This window comes from Urocampus carinirostris, chromosome 6 (assembly GCF_059441175.1).
Source record: "Urocampus carinirostris isolate Australia breed hairy pipefish chromosome 6, RoL_Ucar_1.0, whole genome shotgun sequence".
Lineage (NCBI taxonomy): Eukaryota > Metazoa > Chordata > Actinopteri > Syngnathiformes > Syngnathidae > Urocampus > Urocampus carinirostris.
Window position 1 is genome coordinate 11,143,195 of NC_142354.1, and position 27,073 is coordinate 11,170,267.

Below are 27,073 nucleotides of genomic sequence, written 5' to 3' on the forward strand. Positions count from 1 at the left end.
TGGAAAGCTAGTGGGGCGAGGGTCGTCTTTCGAAGCCTCCGGTTCGAGCGGACCGGACATAAACGCTATCGATTGTAACCGGTCTGCGATGCGAGGGGATATAAAAAGCTTTTCCACCGTTCCGCGGTGTAGCCGAGCGAAAACAGAGAAGGGGAAGCGGAAAAAAAAGAGATATAGGGACAGAGCGGGTTATCGAGTGTGTCCGGTAAAGGGAGGAAAGAAAAACCGTAGGAGGTAAATCGCTCCCAAACTTGGGGAGGACGAAGCAAGGTCACGGAGGATGCTGTCGGTATTAGCGCACGCTAAAGCGTCAGCGTCTGGCATTTTACGGGATTAGGCCTAATCTGTTCCTAATCTCGCCCGGTGTCATGTCGAAACGGGATTATATCGAACCGCCGCTCGATAACACCGATACCGCCGAGGCGATACGGCGGAGAGGACGATCGATGGCAAATCCGTCCGCTATGGAGAAAAGTCCTTTAGCGCTAACAATGGCGGCACGGAAATATAGCCCGAGGTTCCCCGGGGGGCAACGGTAATTACCGATTACTTGCTAGACTTCTATGTTTCTTGACCTTTAGGTTTTGTTCCTTAAATATTAATAAGGCCATATCATTAGGAGTGGGAAGTAACTATCGTATATTCCGGGAAATAAATCCCAGTTTTTTTACACAGTTTGGAATTACACTCCGGTGAGACTTATATGTGAAACTTTTGACACATTATTATAACATTGAATTGTAAATTGTTAGCAGGCCTGGAGAAGGATGGGCACCACCAGGCTGTATTTGCCCAAGACACACCACTGGAAAGGGTGACCCTAAGACCGCTGAGGGATTGAATCCAGCCCGCGAGACAACGCTCAGAGAAGCGCAAGAGAAAAACGAACTGCAGGTTGGAATATATCCACTTGATGTTGCCAAAGCCAGGTGCCTCTCACGAATGCTGTACTTGTATTTTTTTTTCTTTCCTTCTCTTTTTATTCCTTCCATTTTCTCTTACTTTCTGTCTATCACTCTCTCTGTCTCTCCTTTTCTCTTCCTTTGTTCCTCTTTATCTCTTTCTCTCTGTAGTTTTTTGGCACTTTTTCGCTCTCTTCCTTTTTTTCATTTCTCTCTCTTGTCTCAGTTGCTTTCCACTTCTCTCTTTTTCTCTGTCTATTTCTTTTATCTCTCTCTTTTTATCTCTTTTGTTTGTTTATTTCTCTCTCTCGCTCTCTCTCTCTCTCTCTCTCTCTCTCTCTCTCTCTCTTTCTTTGTCCCACCCCTCCACTTTTGTTTCTTTCTTTGTTCAACCCTCTCTACTTTTCTTTCTTTCTTTGTCTCACCCTCTCTACTTTTCTTACTTTCTTTTGTTCTTTCTTTCTTTTTCTTTCTTTGTCCCACCCTCTTTACCTTTCTCTCTTTCTCTTTCTGTCTTTGTCCCACCCTCTCTACTTTTCTTTTTCTTTCTTTGTACCACCCTCTATACTTTTGTTTGTTTATTTGTTTGTTTCCTTCTTTCTTTCTTTCTTTCTTTCTTTCTTTCTTTCTTTCTTTCTTTCTTTCTTTCTTTCTTTCTTTCTTTCTTTCTTTCTTTCTTTCTTTCTTTCTTTCTTTCTTTCTTTCTGTCTTTGTCCCACCCTCTCTACTTTTTTCTCTTTCTCTCATTTCTTCCTCTTTTTTTCTTTCTTTCTGTTCTACTAGTCTGGCCTCCAAAAGAATGTTTGTTCTAAAGTGTGGCCCCCGAGTTAAAATGAGTTTGACACCCATTGGGTTAAGGGATCCAAACAACAACCTTATATCACTTCACATTTTGTTTACACACTACACCACGAGAGGGCGCTCTAGGCAAAGCATAATCCCAAAGAATTTGAAATGTTCTGAGCAAACACGAAACACAGATGTTTTGACTGGAGTTTACTTAAAGAGATGGGTCGCAGTTTCGATTCCCGGCTCCTCCGTGTTATATGTCGTAGTGTCCTCGGGCAAGACACTGAATCCCTAATGCCCCAATAAGCAGGTAGGCGCCTTGCATAGCTGACTCCCTATTGGTGCTTGAGTGTGTGTGTGAATGGGTTAGTGTGAAGCTTATTGTAAAGCGCTTTGGGCTTCATTGACTTGAAAGCACTATATAAATGCAGACCATTTACATATGTTTATAATTTTAACCTTAAAAGTTGAAAGAGGAAGCAGCTTTTCATCTACCTCCCGAGTAGGGGGAGTTGTTTACCGGTAAAAAATGACACAGTGTCATGATTACTGATGCGAGGCATCTGTGCCGGCTCTGTTGGCTGCCTCGGACTCTGATTGGCTCCCTGTCACTAAGTCCTGTCTGTCACCTGTTGTCAGTCCATCTGCGAACCTCAGTTTACACTAGGCAAGCTTTTTGACCCTGGCTCACTCTTGTTTTGGCTCCCGTCTGTCTCGGCTTCGACCCATGTTCTGATCTTGACCACATTTTTTGCTCTCCTGTCCCGGCTACTGACCTGTTTTTTCCGCTCCCAACACAGCCATCGCTCGCCACGGAAATACCACTTCCGCATTTAGAGCAACCTGCTCCCAGTGACCAGCGATCACCGGATCTTGTGTGCAATCCTTTCCCTTGTTCCCAATAAAACTGAAAGAAACTTACGCAAGTGGGTCCTGTCTCTGTTCTGGTCTTGACACACAGAGATGAACATTTCAGTGGATTTAGTGATTTGGAGTGAAGCTAATAATTTGGTAAGCATTTTCTCTATGCTAGAGTTATCTGAATAACTCTTCATATGTTACGTTGTTACTGACGAGCGTGTCTAAGATACGCACGTACGTGTAACATTAGTATACCTTGTTCTCTTTCATTTTAGATAGCCTTTCAAGATGACATCTATGATTTTGGTGTGGGATTTTATCAAATATATTTTCCCCCAAAATGTGACTTAAACATGATTTTTCCTTTTTATTTATGCATTTTTTGGCAGGAGCGACTTATACTCCAGGGAGACTTATAGTCCGGAAAACACTATATTATTTCCCATTATGTTCCTGCTCTGAGCCTTCACTCTGAAAATGCTGGTCTACAAGTGATCCCGAGATCCAAGAAGAAATCCGCAGGTTAGATAGCGTTCTCCATTTGGCCTTCTGAAATCCCTTCTGCACACTTGGCAAAATTGTTTACACACTTCTACTCCATAGCATATGAATAACCTAGATTTTCATGTTGATGATGTAATAAGAGTCTAGTCTGTACCGCCCTTTGAGACTTCTTGTGATTAAGGGAGTCACAAATGATCATGACTTGACTATGAACTAGCGCTGTCTTCTTCTATGCTAAAAACTATCTTCATCTTCTCCTATGCTAAAAACTGGCATTGACTTCTTCTACGGAGGAAACTAACATAATTCGTTTTATGCTAAAAACTAGCATTGTCTTCTTATACACAGGGAACAAGCGCTGTCTTTTCTGCGCCAAAACTAGCATCATGGTTTTCGGTGCCAAAACATAGCAATTTCATGTAGCAGAAAACAAAAAACAAGCTTTTTTCATCCGTTCCTGATTTTCCTGTTTGTCTCCGGCTATGACCTGTTTTTTGACCCTGACCATGTTTTGATGACTCTTATTTGATCCCGACCACGCTTTTTTCTCCTGTCCCGGCTATCGACCGTCTTTTCCGTCTACGACACTACGATTTCCCGCTCCGGAAGATCCACTTCCGCATTCGGAACACGTTCTGATTCTGTGAGCGGCTTGCTTCCCGCGTCCAGCGAGCACCGGATCGCGGGCGCTGCCTTTCCTCTTTATCTCAATAAACTTGTGATTAAAGTTACGCATCTGGGTCCTAATACAGTATTGTTTTCTTCTTCTACACCAAAAAAGATCGTCAAATTCTTGTGGGTAATAAACGTGTGTTGTCTTCTTCTGCTCTAAATTAGTATTACTTTTACACCAAAACTATCGTCATATTCTTCTACCTAGCTTGGTCTGCTTCTGCGCCAAAAATTTGCATTTTTTGTTCCAAGACTATTGTTATCTGAGAAACTACTAACACAATATTTGGATGCCAACTTTGTCTTTATTGTCCAATTGTGTTTCTAAAAAAATGCTACCACAGAAATACTACAAAATTACTCCAAAACTAAGTATCGAATTTAGTGCTTAAAAACTGGCACCAAATATATTATTTTCCTTTCATTCTAAAAAGAAAAAAAAATCATAGTAATACTACAGATATACTACTTCAGTAATACAATGATACAAAAAATGACTACAGAAATACTACTACATAAATACTACAGAAATAACATACTCCTACGGAAATACTTCATAAATCCTTCTGCTGAAATACAACAAAAATACTACTACAGAAATACTAGAGTGATAATATAGTAATACAAACATATTAATACAGAAATATCACAACAAAATACCACCACAGTAATTACTATATCAATAAAAAAATACTATTGCATAAATACAACAAAATACTAAAAAATGCAACGACAATAATGTCACAAAAATATTAGACACACTACAACAATTTTCCTATAGGTATCTTTAAAAATACTACATAAATACTACAGAAACACCACAAAACTACTACTATAGAAATATTACAAAATTACTTCTGCAGAAATACTACAGCAATACTAAAAAAAACCACTACAGTAATACTACAAACATACTACATAAATACATAAAAAAATACCACTACAGTAATATTAGAATACAAAATCACTACTAACGAAATATCACAACAAAAATACAACAAAAACACAACTAGAGTAATATTACAATAATAATACATATAAACTACAAAAAAATCTACTATGGAAGAACTTTAAAAATTCGACAAAAATACTACTGCAGAAATACTATAAAAATACTAGAAAAAAATCCACTACAGTAATACTACAAAAATACTACATAAATACTTGAAAAATACCACTACAGTAATATTACAATATAAAATTATTACTGAAGAAATATTACAATCATATTACGGATAAACTAAAAATAAAATCTACTAGGGAAGTACTTATAAAATACTACAAAATACGACAACAATAAAACTACAGTAATACTACAAAATACTAAAAAATACAGTAAATCTACAAAACTAAATATCAAATAAATACATGATGTTGCTTTAATTGTGGGCGTTTTAAATCTAATTTAATGACATATATAAATAAATATATAACATGTACAAGTCTGTGTGTATGCTTTTGGTACATGAAAAATGGTAAAGGTGTCAGGACCAGAACAGAAACAGGACCCACTTGCGTAACGTTTACCACAAGTTTTATTGAAGGAAAGCGGAAGGGCTGCGCCAACGATCCGGTGTTCGCTGGACGCGGGAAGCAAGTCGCTCTCGGATTCGGGCAAGGAAGTGGATCTACCGCAGTATTCATTTTACCTCTGAAAAGTTATGGGTCTCGGGGGACACATGCTCAAAAATCTATGGGTCCCAAAAGAGATCTATGGGTCCCCAAAATTTTGTGTTATCGAGGTTGAAATTGTAAATCGGCGATAAATATATAAAATACATCTATATATTCATTCAGTTTTAATCATCAAATTATTCATTCATTTTCTGCATCAAATTATTGTTGGTAATATACGAATGAATGAATGAAAACTTTTATTTCGAACATTAAAATAAAAACAGGACAAAAACAACGAGTCAACAACAAAATAATGTCATATAACATGTTTGAAAAGGGGTGGTCAGAAGCAGATGCTTAATTTCCCTACCCCTTTATCTTCCCTATTAAATACATTTTACAAATCCTCCTTTCCTCTTGTGTCTAATATAACAATCTCATGGATATACTTAATGCATAGGTCAGATATCAATGATTATAATAATTACAATAATCACATATTTTATACACTAATCTTCGTAATACCCATCCCTCAACGTCATAATGCGCCTAGTTACCAAATGTCACTGCGGCACAAATGATAATGACAACGATAAAAATAAACATAATATTTATAATAACAGTTATGATATAATAATAGCAACAATAACAACAAGTTAACAATAGTTTTAAATGCAGTATTTCCAATCTCCCTCATATCCCATTTTCGTCATCCCTGTACTTCGCCAGTAATGCTTTTTTGTATTTAAATTTGAACACATGGATAGTTGGACATTGTTTGATCTTATCTTGTAAATTGTTCCAAAGTTTACTCCACACACAGACAATTACCGATTAAAGGGATAACCACAAACCTGTCTTTTTTTAATTTTCTCCTTTTATACTTCCTTTATTTCTTAACTTCTTTATACAACATAATTCGTAATATCAATCATCGAAGCAAGTGAGCCGTTTGAGAGCCGGCTCTTTTTAATGAGTTGAGCCAAAGAAGGCGGTTCTCTAAAAAAAGACGGACTTCCTTTCACTACTCAACTCGAACTCATTTGACTCGATTGATTTGCCGTTTAGTGATAGTCGGTGTATACCTTATGGTCCCCATCATTGCGTTTTTTTGTACAGATTTTCTCGTACGTCGTACACGTCTTAAAATAAAGTACTTTGTACGGCAAAAACGTACAGGTTGACAGGTGAATTTCTCCGCCGTTTTTTCGTGCCGGAATTATTGCGGTTGTTATCACTTTCTGCGTTATGTTTCGACTTATTACTGACACTGAAGAAATTACCAATTTTGTGTTGATTTTCACCTTCGCTCGACGACAAGCACCACAACATTGACGTAATCTCCAAGCAACGGGAACTCGTTGGCAGAGATCGGCGTGCAGACGAAAACTCGAACCGCGAGACCAAAACAACAATGGCGGATCTGCCTGACGATAGGTTTGGAATGCAGTAAATCTTTGTTAAAAAAAAAGTAATCGGGTAATAATGACAATTTTGTGGCAAAAAAGTTGCGTAGCGGGGACGCAGGTTGATTTGACACTATGCGTCTCCAGCAAAAATGATGCGTTTAGGACGCAGGGACGCGGGCAAACGAGAACACTGCTACCGTAGCGAGCGATGGCGGTGTCAAGGACGGAAAAACAGGTCGATAGCCGGGACAGGAGAGCAAAAATGTGGTCAGGGTCAGAAACAGGTCGTAAGCTGGAACGGGAGAGTTGACATAGTCCGGGACAAAAAGAGGTCGTGAGCCGCCACATGAGAGCAGACGTGGTCAGGATCAAAAACAGGTCGTAGCCGGAGACAGACGGGAGCAAAAACGGGACAGGTGGGTGTCAGGGTTGAAAAAGGCTTGCCTAGTATCCACTGAGGTTCGCAGATGGACTGATTTAGTGTCTTCTTCTAGGCTAAAAGCCAGCATCTTCTATTTTCTGTGTGTGAATGATTTAGCCTTGTATTCCAGTACGACGTATGTGTTTTTTTTGGCCATTTTTGGGCCTGGCGCGACATTCATCAGACTTGCAAGGAACATAAAAAAATAAGAAGAGAAAAAAGTAAAATTAAAAAAGAAAAAACCAAGAACTATCGCAGGCGTTAAAGCCAATGTCTGAGATTTACAACCCGGAGATATTTTCCACGCGCAGCTTTATCTTTCTGATGTTATGCTCGCTAGCTCATTTGCATCTCATTTGCATACCGGCCCGGCTTTTACGTGAATGCCCCGGATTCCTTTCCTATTCCAAAACAATTTAGACTGTTGATATCTTCGAGAAGGAATACTTCTTTGAAGAAAATCATCCTAAAACAAATTAATTTCGTTTTCAAGTCAGGTGTTTTTGTGTTTTTTTTCAGATTTTGTTACAAGTATAAAGAATGGATGTGAGGCTTTTTGATGAATCAGCCAGGGGGCGGAGCTATTGGAATTGTTTTTTGGATTATATTAAAAAATGAATAGGAAGAAAAAGAAATATATTAATCAAATCAATTGACAAATAAATAATAACATAAACAATAATCAAAATAAACAAAAAAATTAAATCCATAGAACATTTAAATTAAATAAAGAAATCAAAACATTTTGAACAAAAATAGGTACAAAAATTGAATGAACTTTCATGATTACTGATGCGACTCAGCTGTGCCCACTCATTTGGCGCCACCGGCCGCGGGTTCTGATTGGCTCCCTGTCACTATTTGAACCTGTCTGTCCCTTTTTGTCAGTCCGTCTGCGAACCTCAGTGAATTCTAGGCAAATCTTTTTCGACCCTGACTCCCACCTGTCCCGTTTTGGCTCCCGTAGGTCTCCGGCTAAGACCCGTTTCGATCCTGACCATGTCTGCTCTCCCGTCCCGACACACGACCCGTTTTGATCACGACTACGTCTGCTACCCCGTCCCGGCTTACGACCCGTTTCTGACCCCGACCAAGTTTTTACTCTCCTGTCCTGGCTAGCGACCTGTTTTTCCGTCCTTGACACCGCCATCGCTCGCTACTAAAGATCCACTTCCGTTTTTGGATCACAATCTGATTGCGAGAGCGACTTGCTTCCTGTGTGTAGCGAACGCCGGATCGCGGTTGCAGCCCTTCCTCTTTCCTTTAATAAAAGTTGTGAGAAACGTCACGCAATTGGGTCCTGTTCCAGTTCTGGTCCTGACATAAACAAATTTAAAGATATATTCAAAGAATAAATATCAAATAAAAGTTGAATGAAATAAAAGAATGAATACATCAAATGAATAAATTTGCAAATAAATTAATCCACAAACAAGAAAAATGATACAAAACAAATAAAATACATAAAATATAAAAAATACAAAAAAAGATAAATAAAAATAAAATGAAGTAAAATTAAAAATCTACATAAAAAAAGAAAAATTTACCAAATTATCTTTTAAGAATTGAAAATATTTTTTTCTGCATAATAAAAATGCTGATATGCTAGAGGCTGAACTACCTCCCACAATGCTTTTCTCCATCGTCATTCAATTCAGAATCTCTTGTGCTTTACTTTGTGAGTCTGCGATACAATACTTTATTGTATTTTTTGTATTGTATTTATAATGTGTCCCTTGACACGAAGGAGAAGCAAAAACATGATAAGCATGGAAACGAAGCTTGTGATTATTAGGAGGTAGGAAGAAGGCAAAGGCATTGTTACCCTTGCTAAATTGGCCGTAAACAATTGACGATGTAGAAAATCATTAAACATAGTATAATAATTAAAGTATGATAATAGGGATAATAGAATAAACGGGCGATTAAAGCAAGGAAACCTTCTAAGGGCATGACAATCCTCGCAAGTTTAAATTTCATTCTGCCGTTTCTGTCCCACCTTGCATTCACCCGGTAACTCCACTTCACCAGGTCAAGTCAAAATTATTTATTTCCTTTATATTTCTTCAGACTGTTGTTTACTCATAAGCATGAACTGCATATTACACATACCATTTTGGCATTTTTATGTTTTTATCTGGGTTGCCGGGTTGCATTTAGCTACACATTGCTCATCCATCCCCCCTATACGGCAATTTCCCCTTGCGTTTCCCAACCTCAAAACAGATTAATACCTTATCCCGGGGCTCGACCGTATTACTAATTAAAGGAAACATGCTTTGAATTCCTATTCGGAGGGTCTTTCCTCGGGTACCGTATTCCAGGAAATGAGTTATGCAGGGTAACGATGAATATTCAATTCTAGTACGTATATATACACACACACACAAAACACACAAGTACCTCCCTTCGACCCCTTTCCCTGTGAATTATACATCAGTTAGCCTAATACATTTACATTCATTAATACTCCATTTCCAGCTGACTCGGTACTTCACAGTCCGAGCGTGTTCCGGGACGTCCCTCACATGTCTTTGGGGACGGTCTCCTTGAGCTTTTTTCATCAAAGAGTGGCTTGAAACCACACGCCTGTGTTTGTGTGTGTGTGTTTTGGTGTGTCATCTTTACCTGGTCTTGGGCGATGTCGTCAGCCACTCATCGTGTTTCTCGAAAGTGATGAGATACGCAGCAATCTCCTGGTGAGACAAAGGCGACACGCAAAGGTTACCGAATATATTACCGTCTTATATTTCGCCTGTGCGTGTTTGTGTGTGCGGTATATCGGATCGACATGTTCCTGTCGAGGTGCCCGATTGGCCGGTCAGGAGACGGGAACTCCGTCTCGAAACGGATCAGGCACAAAAAAAATCAATTAGACAAAAAATAAATGATCCATCTATTCACCCATCCATTGTCTGCACCGCTTATCCTCAGTAGGGTCGCGGGGACGCTGGAGCCCATCAGGGGACACCCTGAACTGGTTGCCAGCCAGCAGTTACCAACTCACTTGCTTATTCATACCTAGGGACAATTTGGACCTGCCAATGAACCTGATATGCATGTTTTTGGAATGTGGAAGGAAACCGGAGTGTCCACAGGAAACCCACGCAAGCACAGGGAGAACATGCAAACTACAAACAGGAAGGCTGGTAGCTGGATTTGATTCCATGACCTCAGAACTGTGCCGCGGATGCGCTAAGCACTCATCCGCCGTGCCGCTCCAGATGAATTATTTAATAAACTATCCACCCATCCATTATCTGCACCACTTATCCTCAGTAGGGTCGCGGGGATGATGGAGCCCATCCCAGCTATCTTCGGGCAGTGGGCAGGAAGTGTGTAGTATTTGCTAGCACTAAAGGGAGCTTCCAAAACATGCCAAGTTGTATCCTTCAGCTCCACACACATAAGCTCCATTATCCTCTTCAACGTCCTCTAGCGGCAAATTCTTACACACTGTCACTTTAAAGCAATCCGTTTTTGAAAGCAATAGCGAAAGAGGCATCATCCATGCAGCCCTCCTTCATCCATCTCCACTCCAGACATCCGAGGGAGAGCAGGCGGAGGGCGCTAGCACTTAGCGCTATTGTTTTTTAGTATGCTCTGTTCCAGCGGCGAGTAAAGCTCCAGTCCCCCTCTCGCTCTGCATTGATGTGTGAGGGACAGGCCGCCATCACACCATTAATTATTATGGCCGTCAATCTGCCAAACGCTAATGTCGCCCGTCTGACTCGCACTAAATTGCACGGGGCAAAAGTCTGCCTGCAAAACACGCCTGCTGATGCGAGCATCCGGCTACAACAAACGATGGAATAAATGCATGAATGAATGGATGAACGGATGAATGGCCTTTATTGTTATTATACAAGTATAACGGTATTGGAATGAAGTGCAGTCCTTTTTTCAACGTTTAACTATGCGTTTACGGGAGCTTTAAACTAGGGATTGACTGTCAGAGACCAGAAACGGAGACAGGAACCGTTTGCGTTAGTTTCTGTCATTTTATTTGGGAAGGAGGAAAAGGCTTGCACCCACGATCCGGGCATCGTCGGTCACGGGTATTTCCGTTGCGAGCGAAGGCAGTGTCGAGAGCAGGGAAAAACAAATCGATGGCCGGGACGGGGGAGCAAAAACGTAATCGAGTTCAGAAAAGGGGTCGGAGCAGGGAATCAAACAGGAATCAGGACAGGAGAAAGTCAGGGTCGAATGGGCTTGCCTAGCAGGAGGTAAGGTTCGCAGACGGACTGACAGCCGGTGACAGGAAGACGGGGGTTTAAAAAGAGATAAGCAGCCAATCAGCAATAATCTGTGGTCTGTGCAGCCCTTTGAGACTCTTTGTTATTAAGGGCCAAACAAATAAACATGACTTGATTTGACTTGACTAAAGTGTAACGAAGAGGTGAGCCGTTTCGATTGAAGTGAAAGTGGAGTGAAAAAGCTAGATGTGGTTGAGAAAATGGTCAGAACGCATTTTTTGGCTACTCTCTACCACAGAGGAGGACCTCTTGAAGCACATCTTCCAAAAGTAAGTTAAACTCAACTTCATTTATCTTTATAGTCAAGTCAAGTCATGTTTATTAGTATAGCCTTTAATCACAAGGAGTCTCAAAGGGCTTCACAGAACACAGAATGTCAACGCCTAATGTGTAGCTTTGTTTTTCAGTACTATGCTTGGTAACGTTATAGAGCATATTATTTTATCAAACGTTTATTTTTCTGTTTCAAAACGATACTTGTTACTTATACAAGCCTTAAACATACCCATATAAACCCTAAACATACAAAACATAGCACTGAAGCAACTTACAAACAAATCCAACTTACGAACAATTGTCCGGAACTCGTTTGTAAGTAGGGCAGCGTATGTATTAAGAGGCCGATGACTGATATTGAGTTGCTGTAAAAGCTTCAAAATTGGCGTAAGATATTTCGAATAATGCAAAAAGGAACAAGGAACTTTTTTCCTAAATTCAAATAAAACTTTTAATTTCAACACAACTCACATGACTAATCTCTCACTTAAACCAAAATTAACAATGCAAGAAATACATTTAGGCCTAGAAGCAACTCGTAAAAAGATACTTACAAACTCAAAAATAGCTCCTTGATACTTTTACATAAATATATAAATAACAACTCTGCTTCCAAACAAAGCTTTCGCCTGTTCCTCTAACACAGTTTTAAATATATTTAATCGTCTGGTCAACGATAACTGTCAAATTCCCAGTGCCGATAATCTGCCCGCCAGATAATCGGTAGGCCTCTACCTTCAACCCATTTTGAAGTTTAAAAATAGAAATGTATTGGATATGTACGAAGATGTACACCAATGGTTCCCAAATTTTTGCAGGCTGGCGCCCCCTTGGCTCCCCAGTGGATTCCCAGCACTCCCCCAATGGAACCAAACCAAAATAGGTCCAAGCAAGAGATGTACCGCCCTTCGTCGACGCAAGCTTCTTTTCCTTCTCGTTTGATGACTCTGGGACTATGTTTACAAAGTCTGCCATGACACTTAACGAACTTGCACGGTGGGTGTGGCAGAGTGTGGTTCTTGCAAACTTTGAATCGTGTTTATTGGCTTGTTCTATTATAAAAATTGCCTCTGATTGGTCGGCGCTTTTAAAACTCGAACAGTAACAATTCTGGTTGGGCAAAACTCCATCAATCAGAACAAAACCTTGAAAAAAAATGCAGTGCTTCGCGGTTTCACAACCCTACTACGTCACATCGCGATGTCGATTCGAATTCGGTTAACCGTGTAGCCCTTGCGTGTTGTGTACAAATCGTCAAACAAACGTTCAAACTTCTGACTTCGGACTGCTGCCTACCGCTAATGAATTGATGCATAAATGAATGTACTGACTACAGCCCCCTTCTTCCTCACCGCCTCCCAAATCTTTCCACCGCCCCCAGAGGAGCGGTACCGTCCACTTTGGGAACCATTGTATATTAAGAAAGGAGGGGAGGATGTCACTCCTGTTAAAAGTTGAGTTTGAAATTATTAAATAAAAAGTTCATTCGACATTTAAATAAATACATAAATACATATTTGAAAATACAGCCAAATTATTAGATGAAATTAAATATTTAAATAAGCGAACAACGATTTGTTAATCCCTGTTTTAATAAAGTTTTGTGAAAAAATAAACCATGTTACAGACATGAAAGCAAGAGCTTCTCAAATGTTAATCGTTTCAGTTTGACGTATAAACAAGAAAAAATTATAATGGTTCGAAATAGAACGTCTATTATTTACAAAGAAAAATCATTATATACATGCTGTTAATTTGAGGTGAATGGAAAAAAATGTATTTTTACTTTAGAATCATTAAAATAAAATGAATCAAATTAAATTGAATACCAATTATTAGGGTTAATGTTTACTATTTTATCAAAGACAAAATATTGAGGATATTTTTTTAAATATGACATTTTGTTAATTAAAAACTATGAAGTTAGTTCGTAGCAACTAATGCTACATATTTAATAATTACCTAAATAAAAATGGTTTGGATAATAAATAATACAGATATTCTCTTATTCATATTCCTTTAAAGAAATGTTTAAATCGTAATATGTTTTATGTATATTATTTAATTCGAAAATTTACATGATTGTTTTTAAAAATGAATATCTCTGACTTCAATTACCGGTAGTTATATAAAAATAAAAACATCAATAGTCATTCAAATTGATAAATCATTAAAATTGACATTTTTTAAGCAAAAACAAAATAAAAAAAAACGATTTTGGTTGTTATTCAAAAAAATGATTTAAATAACTATTAAAAAAGTATATTTTTTATTTGAGTAAAAGAAATTAATTTAAATTAAAAAAGTAAAATAAAAACAAAAATAATTATTAAAATGGATATATAATGTTCAGCATACATTATTTAAAGTAAAAGAAAATGAATTTTCCATATTTTTATAATTTAAATTATGAGTTACACATCTAACACATTTCACTTCAATTATTCATATGAAAAATGTAAACAGCAACAAAAATTTGAATTCTGAAAAAATATTTAAACTAAAAGAAATGTAAAGATCGTTGTCTATTACATTCAAACAAATAATTAAAAATAAAAATAAAAAAAACATCGTTTTTATTTCAATTATTCATATAAAAACTAAGAATAAAAATGAAGACATACAAAAAAATGCCTGAAAGCTGGCAATAATGATCCACATTACTTTCAAAGTAAAATCTATAATCCTTTGACCTCTCAAATAATCTCTTTTAATGAGGTCCGTCAAAACATCAAAATAATACTATTACCTTTTGACAATTTAGATTAGAGAATAATTTGTTCTTAAAAAAACATGAAGGTTATTTTTAAAAAAGTTTTTTGTTTTTATTTTGAAAAAAAGGTCCTCTAACATGCAAGACATTAAGAATATCTCATCTCATCTCATCAGCCGTACCGCTTGTCCTCATAAGGGTCGCGGGGGGGCTGGAGCCCATCCCAGCCATCTCCGGGCAGTGGGCAGGGGACACCCTGAACTGGTTGCCAGCCAGTCGCAGGGCACACAGGGACAGACAACGCATTCGCTCATTCACACCTAGGGACAATTTGGACCGACCAATTCACCTGAAATGCATGTTTTTGGAACGTGGGAGGAAACCGGAGTGCCCGGAGGAAACCCACGCAAGCACGGGGAGAACATACAAACTCCGCACAGGAAGTCTGGAGCTGGATTTGAACCCACGACAGGTTCCCATGACATGAACTGTGCCGCACAAGCGCTAACCACTGCGCCGCCGTGCTGCCCACATTAAGAATATTTTAATATTAATATATTTAAACATGATCAATATATAATAATACAGTATTACAAAAAAATTTAAAGAGAGAATATTTCCTCGATATGGGGGTCACTGATGTAGTGATGGGTCATTGTAATTTCCTTGGAAAATTGATTTCTAACTGACATGATGTTTTAGCGGTTGACTGGGCTTATTTGAGTTTATATATTACAGTGGGACCTCGCTACTTCGAGGTTCGACGTTCGCGGCTTCAGAGCTTCGACGTCTGTAATGGTTAAAAAAACAATATTTTATTTTTATTTATTTTTTTCAATTTATTTTCTTTTTTTCTTTTTGAAGGGTCGTCTACTTCGCAGAATTTCACTTACTGCGGGTGGTTTTGTTCCCCATTAACCAGGTCTAAAAAAAAAATAATAATAAAAAAAAGAAAATAATTTTTAATTTTTTTTTAAATTATTTTTTAGATGCGCCGCTACTTCACGGATTTTCACTTATCGCGGGTGGTTTTGGTCCCCATTAACCGCGTTAACCGAGGTCTTACTGTATTCTAAAAAATACAACCTGGTAATAACATAGTAATTGCATTAATGACACCACAAGGTAGCTCCCATTGAACACCTCAATGTGCTTTTTTACAAGAGAGCTGTTTTAGTGATTGACTGGGTCCATTTTAACCCTGAATACAATAACTACAACCTGGTAATTAAATGACAATAACATAGTAATAACCTTGTAATAACACTATATATTATAAATACGCAGTATAGATCTCAGCCTCAAATAGATCAGTGACTCCTGTTCTTAGATTACTATTATCAGTCGTCGATCAATCGTCTCATCGCCGATCAATCGATTCTACAGGTTCACATTCCACATTCTCCATCCCATGCGCACACTCGTGCACAAAAAGAGGGCCTCGTTCATTCATTTATGCATCAATTCATTAGCGGTGACAAGCAGCCACATCTCCCCCTCCCCAAGCGCTCTGCAGACAGTCAATATGCTATACGGCCTATGCAGCCTCAGTCGGGCGCTGGGGGAGCTGTAAGGGGCGGCGCTGTATGGGGGTGGGGTGATGTATGGGGGGGTCTCCCCTAGCGACCGTCAGCCGGTGAGAGGCAAGCAGACTTGGAGAGACAGAAGGATGGGAGGATTAGGAAGGAGGGAGAGAGACTTGCAATTAAAGGCCCGCCCCATAAGAGCCATTAAAAAGCCCAAAACACAAGAGTCAGCTGAAACGCTGGCTGACGCACACACTTGCTAAAAATGCACACTAGAAAACACACACCGACACACAAACGCTCCACGCCCATGTGGGGGGACGTGGGGGGACGGACATAAGTGAGACTTGAAGGTCGGGCCTCCAGAAGTCGAAGCCGATGACGTAAACACAGCCTTTAGGGACATGCTTCAGGATTTTGAACAGAGTTTTGGGGACCAATAGTCCTTGTTAAGACATTTTAGTGGTCCTGATGCGGCAAGGGACTCCCCATCTCTCTCTCCCCATTTTTGGGGGGTTAGAACATGGTTAGAGTTTGATCTAGACTTAGTTTGAGATCAGGTCTCTACTTGTGTAGAAAAACTAAAAAGTCTGTGCATTTACATTCAGATCTGGGTCCTTTTTAGGACCACATTTGTTAGATAGATAGATAGATAGATAGATAGATAGATAGATAGATAGATAGATAGATAGATAGATAGATAGATAGATAGATAGATAGATAGATAGATAGATAGATAGATAGATAGATAGATAGATAGATAGATAGAGAGGGGGAGAGAAAGAGAGAAAGAGATAAACAGATATATATATATAGAGGGAGAGAGAGAGATAGATTGAGAGAGGGGGGATAGATAGATAGATAGATAGATAGATAGATAGATAGATAGATAGATAGATAGATAGATAGATAGAGAGAGAGAGAGAGAGAGAGAGATAGATAGATAGATAGATAGATAGATAGATAGATAGATAGATAGATAGATAGATAGATAGATAGATAGATAGATAGATAGATAGATAGATAGATAGATAGATAGATAGATAGATAGATAGATAGATAGATAGATAGATAGATAGATAGATAGATAGATAGATGGATAGATAGATGGATACTTTATTCATTCCTGTAGGGAAATTCACACTTTCAGCAGTATCCTTTTGTTGTTTTTTAACACCAGATCATAATAATAATAATAATAATAATAATAATTTCCTTTGTATTGTCATTCTTTTGTAAGAACGAAATGTCGATACACCTGACCCGTTGTCATGTGTGCAATCCTTTCCTTTCTTCCCAATGAAACTGTGATAAACGTTACACGAGTGGGTCCTGTTTCCGTTCTGGTCCCTGACACCTAGTGAGGCTAGACACTTTTTTTGGGGGTTATGGTTCAAGTTTCAGAAAATAATGGTGTGTGTGTGGGATCTTGTTTGGATCCTTATTAGCTCTACTTTCACATTTTGACTATCATCGTGGAGATATTTTTTCCCCTTGTTTTTAGTCTACTATCTATCTCAGTACTAAAAATATCGTCTAGCTGCAGTCTTGGTGTTCCGGACTCAGGGACGGAAGATCTTTCCCCAGGGATCTACCCCATAAACCTAGTTCTTCTGCGTGTATCTACACAACAATGCATTCTAGCTGACTATATGATGGCCCACACTCCTCCAGTCTGTGGGAGATTGACTTGGAGCGAATGGAAGAGACAGCTACTTAAGCAATAGTGCATGGAACTAAAGTTGGGATCATGAGTGGGAAGCGAGACTGCCAGCGATGCAAGTGGGGAAATCAGCCACCCACTCAGGTCTCAGAGAGGCCGTCTCCCCACCAGAAATGGATGGCATGTACGAAATAAAAAGTGCTCGTATCTACACATGTGCGTCAAGTGTCTGACACACACAATCACTCTGTTTTTTCTCACCCTGAGTAACACTAAAAAGCCCAATTAGAACCTCCAACATGTCCCAAAAGACTTTTGGTGCCCACAAAGGTCAAAACTTAAAAGTGTCATGATTACCAATGTGAATCACCTATGCCCGCTCCTTTGCCTCGGACTCTGATTGGCTCCCGATCAGTATATGTACCCAGTCTTGTCTGTCCCCTGTTGTCAGTCTGTCTGCGAACCTCAGTTAACACTAGGCAAGCCTTTTTCAACCCTGACTCCCACCTGTCCCGTTTTTTGCTCCCGTCTGTCCCCAGGCTTCGACCCATTTTTGATCCTGACCACATCTACTCTCCCGTCCCGGCTTTCGACCTCTTTTGTCCCCGACCACGTCTACTCTCCGTTCCTGGCTAACGACTCGCTTACGACCCCGACCACATTTTTGCTCTTCTGTCTTGTTTTACGTTCCCGACACCACCATCGTTCACAACGGAAGATCAGAGCGACCAGCTTCCCGCGTCCAGCAATCACCGGATCGTGGGCGCACCCTAACCCTAACCCTCTTTCCTTTAATAAAACTTGTGAGAAATGTAACGCAATTGGGTCCTGACAAAAAGTAGTCTTATAAGGTCTCAATACGAGTACAAACACACACATAAGTTGAACAAATGCATTTCCTAGCCCTTTAACCCAAACCCAATCAAAGTTGAATTCAAACCTTGACTCCTAGTTACATTAGGATCACCGAAATGTTCTAACAAGAACTATTGGTCCATACAACGATGGTAACAACCTGAGAGTAGTCCAAGATGGTCTCAAATACATATAGATGTTGACCGAATGCATTTCCAGCCCCTTAACCTAGTCACAATTAAAGTCTAATTAAAACCTTAACCTTGAAACCAAGTTTTAAACCTAAAAGGGCTTTAGCTACATTTAGACCACCAAAATATTCTAACAAGAATTATTGATCCCTACAACGATGGTCAAAACTTGAAAATTGTCATTGACCAAGGGGCGTTTTTTAGCCCCTAATAACACAAAACCTAAACCCTAAAACCCTACAAAAAAGAGGCTAGCTACATTAAGACTACTTAAACATCACAATCATGGTAAAATAAAAAAAGTTGCCGTACAAAGGTCTCAAATAGGAGGACACGCGCAATTTAATTTTTCTACACAGATGGTCACAAATACGAGTACACCAGACACATACATCATACTAGCACAACCAACACGTGCCAAAAAATACTATAGGTGTCATGATTACTGATGTGATTCACCTGTGCCCTTATTTTGCGCCAACCACCGCGAGTTCTGATTGGCTCCCTGTCACTATTTGAACCCAGTCCTGTCAATCCCCTGTTGTCAGTCCGTCTGCGAACCTCTGCGTATACAAGGCTAGCCTTTTATCGACCCTGACTCCCACCTGTCCCGTTTTTTGCTCCCGTTTGTTCCGGCTACGACCTGTTTTGATCCCGACCACGTCTGCTCTTCTGTCCCGGCTTACGACCCATTTCTGATCCCGACTACGTCAAGTCAAGTCACATCTATTCATATAGCCCTTAATCACAAAAATGTCTCAAAGGACTGCACAGGATTACAATTACACCATTACCTGATCTTAAACCAACATGCGGGCAAGGAAAAACTCAAAATCTCAGCGTGAGGAAAAAAAGAAACCTTGAGAAGGGGCCTCACAAGTGGTAATCCCCTTTCCAGGATGACCAGGGTGGAACGTCTACTCTCCCCTCCTGGTTTATGACTCGTTTCCGATCCCGGCCACGTTTTTGCTCTCCTGTCACGGCTATCGACCTGTTTTTCCGTCCCTGACACTGCCATCGCCTGCCACGGAAGATCCACTTCCGTGTTCGGATCACAATCCGATTGCGAGAGCGACTTGCTTCCCACGTCTAGCGAGCACCCGATCGCGGGCGCTGCCTTTCCTCTCTCTATCTCAATAAACCGAATGAATGAAAACTTTATCCGAACATCAAAATAAAAACAGAACGAAAACAACAACTCAACAACAAAATAATGTTACATAAGATGTTTGAAAAGGGGTAGTAAGAAGCAAATGCTTATATTCCCTACCCCTTCATCTTCCCCACCAAATACACCAATGATATAACAACAATTGTAATGATATTAATATAACAGTCATGATTTAAGAATAGCAACAATAACACAAAGTTAACTAGACGCAGTATTTCCAATCTCTCGTATCACTCATACACCATTTTCTTCATCTCTGTATTCTGCCAGAAATGCTTTGTTGTATTTAAATTTGAACCCGTGAATAGTTGGACATTTTTTGACCTCGTCTTGCAAACCGTTCCAAAGCTTGACTCCACACACAGGCACACACATACTTTTCCTGGTGGTTCTCACCTTTAGGATTATGAAATTTGTGAGAAACTATACGTGATTGGGTCCTGTTTCCATTCTGGTCCTGACAATTGGTCCTTAAATCGCTGGTAAAAAAAAACTAAGAGTAGTCCTAGCAAGACCCACACACGAACACAGACACAGTTTCGTTTTTCTGCAGAAGTGGAGACTGAAACTCAACCTTGTCTAACACAAACCTTAACCTTCAACCTGGTTTTAACCTTAAAAGTCTTTGTAGCCAAATTAGGACCACCAAAATATCCTTATAAGGACGATTGTTCCACCCAATCCTGATGAAAATCTCGAAAAATGTCTCAAGAAGATCTGAAAGACAAGTACACCATACACATACACTGCAAGGGCCCAGGGCAAATTTCCCCTCTGGCGGAAGGAGGAGGTGGCTCGGTTGGTTGCCTCCGCCGCAACAATCCCGGGGGGGATTCCGTTTAAGGGTCTCGCCACAGGCGATAGTGTCTTGTGTGAGCGTTTTCAAGTCTAATGACGAAAAACAGAGTTGTCTGTAAACCCGAACTGTCACATCGGTTCCGAAACGCAAGCTCAAACCGAAACTGACGTTATTCCAGTGTTTACGTTACGGGGTTGCCAGCGAGCCCGTCCTGGTTTTTGCGCAGGTTTTGTTTACATCATTGGAGCGACCGACCGCATTAGCGTTTGCTGATCTTAGCATTTGTTCGCGATAACTCTCCCGCTAACGTCCAGATTTCGGAAAAGTAAAACCAGAATTTTCCAGCACTCCGATTCAGCAAATTGAAGAACCTTTTGGATTATGTCTATATAATCGTAGAGCTGTCAAAAGCATCTGAAAATAAAAACAAAAACATATTTTCACTAAAAATTGCACAGTTCGTCATGTTTACCGATATGCTTCACCTGTGCCCGCTCCTTTGGCGCCAACTGCCTCGGACTCTGATTGGCTCTCGGCCCCTATTAAAACCCACTCCTGTCTGTCCTCTGTTGTCAGTCCATCTGCGAACCTCAGTTTACACTAGGCAGGCCTTTTTTTCGACCCTGACTCCCAACTTTTTTTGCTCCTGTCTGTCCCCCGGCTTCGACCCGTCTTTGATCCTGACCACGTCTACTCTCCCGTCTCAGCTTTTGACCTTTTTCGCCCCTGAACACGTCTACTCTCCTTCCTGGCTTACGACTCGCTTTCGACCACGACCACATTTTTGCTCTCCTGTCCTGGCTACTGACCCGTTTTTACGTTTCCGACACCGCCATCGCTCGCCAAGGAAGATCCACTTCCGCGTTCAGAGCGACCTGCTTCCCGCGTCCAGCGATCACCGGATCGTGGGCGCCACGCTTTCTCTTTCTTCCAATAAAACTTGTGAGAAACGCAACGCAAGTGGGTCCTGTCTCCGTTCTGATCCTGACAGTACTGTGACAGTACTATCTGTTTTGTGCGGGCAAACATCTGTTGGCCTGGAGAGGGGTGGGCAACGCCAGGCTGTACTTTCCTAATACACACCACACTAAGTGGTTGAGGGATCCGTGAACCGTGGAGATCCGTGGTAAGTATCTGACGAATGAAAGAGTCCCGAAAAAGTAAAAAAATATGTAATTTTGGGAATATAGTACAAGTTGTACTAGGATGAAATGGGAAACTGGAATGTTAAAGGCCCAGGACGCCACTTTAACAAATTCGACACTGTGATATAGAGTTTATATAATCACCATCAAAAAAACTCAGAAAAATAAGTATTTTCAGGACTATAATATGCCCAAGAATACGAGTCGCAATAGGCTAAACAGGGTAACTTGAATTTTGATGTGTCCAAAACTGTCACGGTTGCCCATTACCCCCAATTGGCCCGCTTGGTGCCGGCTCGTTGAGTGATTGGCTTCCCTCCTATTTAGGCTCAGTGCTCTCACTCACCCTTTGTCAGTCCGCCAACAAACCTCTGCACCCACAAGACGTGTATTTTGACTGTCCGGTATGGATCCTGTCTATCTCGCCCTGTTGGATATCTGACTCCAGTCTCCAATGTTTGGTATCGATCCTGCCTGTCTCGTCCTGTCTGATACTTTGCTACAATCTCTGGTATCGGGTATTGTTCCAGTCTATCTCGTCCTGTTTGATATCGCTCTCCAGTATCTGGTATTGATCCCGTCTGTCTCGTCCTGTCTGATATCTCTCTCCAGTCTCCTGTATATGATATCAATCCTGTCTGTTCCGTCCTGTCCAGTATCTGCTCGTATATCTGGTATCGATCCTGTCTGTCCCGTCCTGTCTGGTATCTACTCCTGTATTTGGTATCAATCCTGTCTGTCCCGTCCTGTCCGGTATCGACCCCATCTCTCCGGTATCGGCTTGTGTAACTGATATCGATCTCGTCCGCCTCTGGCCTCCTGTTGTTCCAAGCCAGCTTTTCGCCTTACTTCTTCCGCCCAGCGATCGCCAAATCACTGCCGTTTGTGTTAACGTGCATGACTGCCCCATTCCCGTCGAATAAAGCTTGTGTGAGAAACGTTACGCATCTGGGTCCTCCTCCTGTTCTGGTTCTGACAAAAACGCTACTTTAGCAAATTCGACACTGTAATATAGAGTTTATATAATCGTCGATCTAGTCTCTGATGATAAAAAGAGTCCGGAAAAAAACAAACCAATTATTTTCAGGATTATAAAAACAGCCCGAGTGTAGGAAATTGGAATTTTGATTGGTCCAGGATGCAAATTCAGCCGATTTGACACTGTGATACTGAGATATTGAAAGCATCTGTTGGATAAAAACGTCCGGAATACAGATTTTAAGGACTATAAATTGCGCCGGAGTGAGGTGCACTAGGCTAAAATATGAATAATAGATAAAAACAAAAATAACCCACACTGGAGGTTGGAGTGCTTGGCACAAAAATAAAATGTAGTCACTTCATCTGGAAAAATATCATTAGTTAATCAATTTTTATATAATAAACTAATAATAATACACCAAGTACAAATGTAGTCAAAAATATTTTATCATAAAGAATAATAATCATAATCACTCCACTGCCTGATAGTTTTCAAATTACAATTTCAATGCATAACACATTACTGCAATATCTAATGATCAAATACTACACACTGTCCCTTTAAAATTTGACTTTTTCGGTGCAGTTTGAGTCCCCGCAGTATGTAGCAAAAAAAAAAGGGTCGTTTTAAGTCTCTTTAGTTCGTTTTCTTCCCAGTGCTTTTTAGCATTAATTTTCCGTTGTAATACACAATACAGAGACAACTACTTGTTGAATATACACGCTGTTTAAGAATCTATCCAAAAAGGCTTTGTAGTCTCTCTAGTTTGAATTCTCCCTTGTGCTTTGTACATTTGTTTTCAGTTGCATGACACAATACAGTGGCATCTAGTGGTCAAATATACTGTCCCTTTAAGACTAAACTGTTTCCATCTCAAAAAGGATCAACGATAAAATGAAAAGAATAATAGTGTAAAACACACTAGATTTGTTTTAGTTTGTATTTGTCCTTTAAAGCATTTGTTTTCAGTTGCACGGCACGATACAGTGACATTTAGTGGTCGAATATTACACACTGTCCCTTAAAAATTGTATTATTTCCATCTGAAAAAGGATGAGAGAAAACATGAGAATAATAATAGTGTTTTGGTCACTTAGATTCGTCGTCGTTTGTATTCTTCTTTAAAGCAGGGGTGTCAAACAGGCGGCCCGTCTGCCGGATCAGGGCCAATAAGGGATTGAATCTGGCCCGTGAGACAACGCTGAGGGAAGCGCAAGAGAAAAACGAGCTGCATGTTGAAATATGTCCACTCAATGTTGCCAAAGCCAGATGCCTCTCACAAAGACGCTGTAGTTGTATTTCTTTCTCTCTCTCTTCCTCCCTTTTCTCTCACTATCTATCCCTCTCTTTTACTCACACTATCTTTTTCTCTTTCTTTGTTCCTCTTTGTCTCTTTCTCTCTCTGTGACTTTTTACCTTATTTTGCTCTCTCTTCCTTTTTTCATCTTCTCTCTTTTCTCTCTGTCTCTCTTGCTCTCCCCTTCTCACTTTCTCTCCTTCTCTTTTCTCTAATTCTCTCTTTCAATTTCTCTTTGGATTTCTTTCTCTTTCTTTCCCCCTCTCCCACTATTTCTCTTTTCATCTCTTTTGTTTCTCATGTTATCTCTCTCTCTCTCTCTCTCTCTCTCTTCTCTCTCTCTCTTTCACACATTATCCTTCTTTCTTTGTCCCACACCCTCTACTTTTCTCTCCCTCTCCTGCTCTTAGTTTTTCTCACTCTTTTTGTTTTTCTCTAATCTACTCTTCCGGCCCCCGAGGGAATGTTTGTTCTATCGTGTGGCCCCCGAGTTAAAATGAGTTTGACAGCCCTGCTTTAAAGCATTTGTTTTCAGTTGCACGACACGATACAGTGACATCTAGTCATCAAATATTACACACTGTCCCTTTAAGATTGAACAATTTCCATCCCAAAAAAAAGATTAGCGAAAAATGAGAAGAATTATAGTATGTTTTGGTCACCTAGATTCTTTGTCGTTTGTTTTTTTTATTTCATATTCTTCCTTTAAATCATTTGTTTTTCAGTTGCACGACACGATACAGTGCCATCTAGTGGTCGAATAATACCTACTGTTCCTTTAAGATTGACTTATTTCCATCCCAAAAAAAGGATAAGCAAAAAATGAGAAGAATAATAGTGCGTTTTGGTCACTTAAATTCCTTAATTTTTTTTAGTTTGTATTCTTTCTTTGAATCATTTGTTTTTCAGTTGCACGACACAACACAGTGCCATCTAGTGGTTGAATATTATACACTGTCCCTTTAAGATTGAACAATTTCCATCCCATAAAAGGATAAGCGAAAAATTAGAAGAATAACAGTGTGTCACTTGGATTCGTTGTCGTTGTGTTCTTCTTTTGTAGCACTTGTTTTCAGTGGCACGACACATTACAGTGACATCTAGTGGTCGAATATTACACACTTTCCCTTTAAATGAACAAAATCCGAAAGGGGGTGTGCAGACTTTTACTAAACAGCGCAGATCGCAGTTTTTTTCCCCCTAACGACATTATAAAAGCGAAGTTAGGTCGTAAAAGCGGTCGAATAACGTGTAGTTTTAACTCCGGGCCGCTTAATTAATATGCGAAGCGCTAAAAGACAAAGATAGGCAGACGCGGAATTACGACATGGATCATTTTGTTCCTTTGCAGCCGCACAATTAAAATTTGATCCGGGCTATTGTATGCCGAGCGATAATGTGTACTTTGCATTTATCGTACGTGGGAACGATAATGTGTACTTTGTATTCCCAAACTGCGGCTGTCCGTCTGCCTTTATATTACCTCCGCTGGCTAATACAGATGCTTAATGCTGTTGTCATGACAACTGTTGCCAAGAACCCCCGATCGGAATTCCTTTCCGGCTTTCGCAAAGTACTTATCGGATAAATATATCGTCGTGCATGCACACGAATGCAAAGTGTTTCATTTTTTATTCATTTTTATGATTTTTATTTTCAAATTTCCATTTTCATTAGGTGTTTTGGGGAATGATGGTCACGCTTTTTCCTTTTTTTCTTTTCTTTTTTCCTTCTTGTCCTCCTTTTTCACTTTTCCACCTTTCCCTTTTCTTTTTTTCTCTTTTTTCAATGTTTTTTCTTCTCACATCGCTTTTTCAAAAGCATAAATGTAAATAAATATATAAATAGATAAAGGAATCATCAAATGTTCAAGTTTATGTTATATCATTATGAATATAATAAATATATATATATAATATATACTGTCATGATTACCGGACTCTGATTGGCTCCATGTCCCTATTTAAACCCACTCCTATGTATTCCCTTTTGTCAGTCTGTCTGCGAACCTCAGTTAACACTAGGCAATCCTTTTTCAACCCTGACTCCCACCTGTTTTTTGCTCTTGTTTGTCCCCCGGCTAGGACCCGTTTTTGATCCTGACCACGTCTAATCTCCTGTCCCGGCTTTCGACCTCTTTTTGTCCCCGACCACGTCTACTCTCCTATCCTGGCTTACGACTCGATTCTGACCCTGACCATGTTTTTGCTCTCCTGTCCCGGCTACTGACCCGTTTTTCCGTTCCCGACACAGCTATCGCTTGCCACGGAAGATCCACTTCACAGCGACCTGCTTCCCGCTTCCAGCAATTACAGGATTCTGCGTGCAAAACATTCTCTTTCTTACCCACAAAGGTCAAAACCTAAAAGTGTCATGATTACCGATGTGAATCACGGACTCTGATTGGCTCCCGATCAGTATTTGTACGCCGTCCTGTCTGTCCCCTGTTGTCAGTCCGTCTGCGAACCTCAGTTAACACGAGGCAAGCCTTTTCCGACCCTGACTCCCACCTGTCCTGTTTTTTGCTGCCTGTCTGTCCCCCGGCTTCGACCCGTTTTTGTCCCCGACCACGTCTACTCTCCTTTCCTGGCTTACGACTCGCTTACGACCCCGACCATGTTTTTGCTCTCCTGTCCCGGCTACTGACCCGTTTTTTCATCCCCGACACCACCATCGCTCGCCACCGAAGATCCACTTCCGCAGTCAGAGCGACCTGCTTCCGGCGTCCAATTATCACCAGATCGTGGGCGGAGCCCTTCCTCTTTCCTTTCGTATAACTTGTGAGAAACATAACACAATTGGGTCCTGTTTCCGTTCTGGTCCTGACAATATACAATAAAATCATCATCATACAAGAAAGAAGGCAGGAGAGAAGGAGGGAGAGAGATGCTCAGCTGCATCTGAGCCTTGATAATCACCCCGCCAAATAAATGAAAACGGCAATACGATATCCGTCAAATTCCCAAATATACTGTATACAATTAATATCGAATAATCGGTCGACTTCAGGTTTTTTTTTTCTTC

At 40.2% G+C, this 27,073-nt stretch overlaps 1 protein-coding gene and 1 long non-coding RNA gene across 7 annotated transcripts in view; one reads left to right on the plus strand and one right to left on the minus strand.

Moving 5' to 3' along the window:
- Positions 1-27,073, minus strand: part of LOC148363806 (calmodulin-binding transcription activator 1-like) — a 183,325-nt gene that overhangs the window by 71,811 nt on the left and 84,441 nt on the right. For all 5 annotated transcript variants that reach the window (XM_088337864.1, XM_088337862.1, XM_088337863.1 and 2 more), the window contains exon 4: positions 9,804-9,871. In XM_088337864.1, the coding sequence (XP_088193990.1) occupies positions 9,804-9,871 (68 nt within the window). The remainder of the gene's footprint in view (positions 1-9,803; positions 9,872-27,073) is intronic.
- Positions 129-3,093, plus strand: LOC148363807 (uncharacterized). 2 transcript variants are annotated; one of them, XR_015850694.1, is made up of 3 exons: positions 129-535; positions 753-894; positions 2,492-3,093. It is a non-coding gene; the product is annotated as an uncharacterized LOC148363807 (long non-coding RNA). The 2 variants fall into 2 exon arrangements; XR_015850693.1 differs by having other exon boundaries at positions 756-894.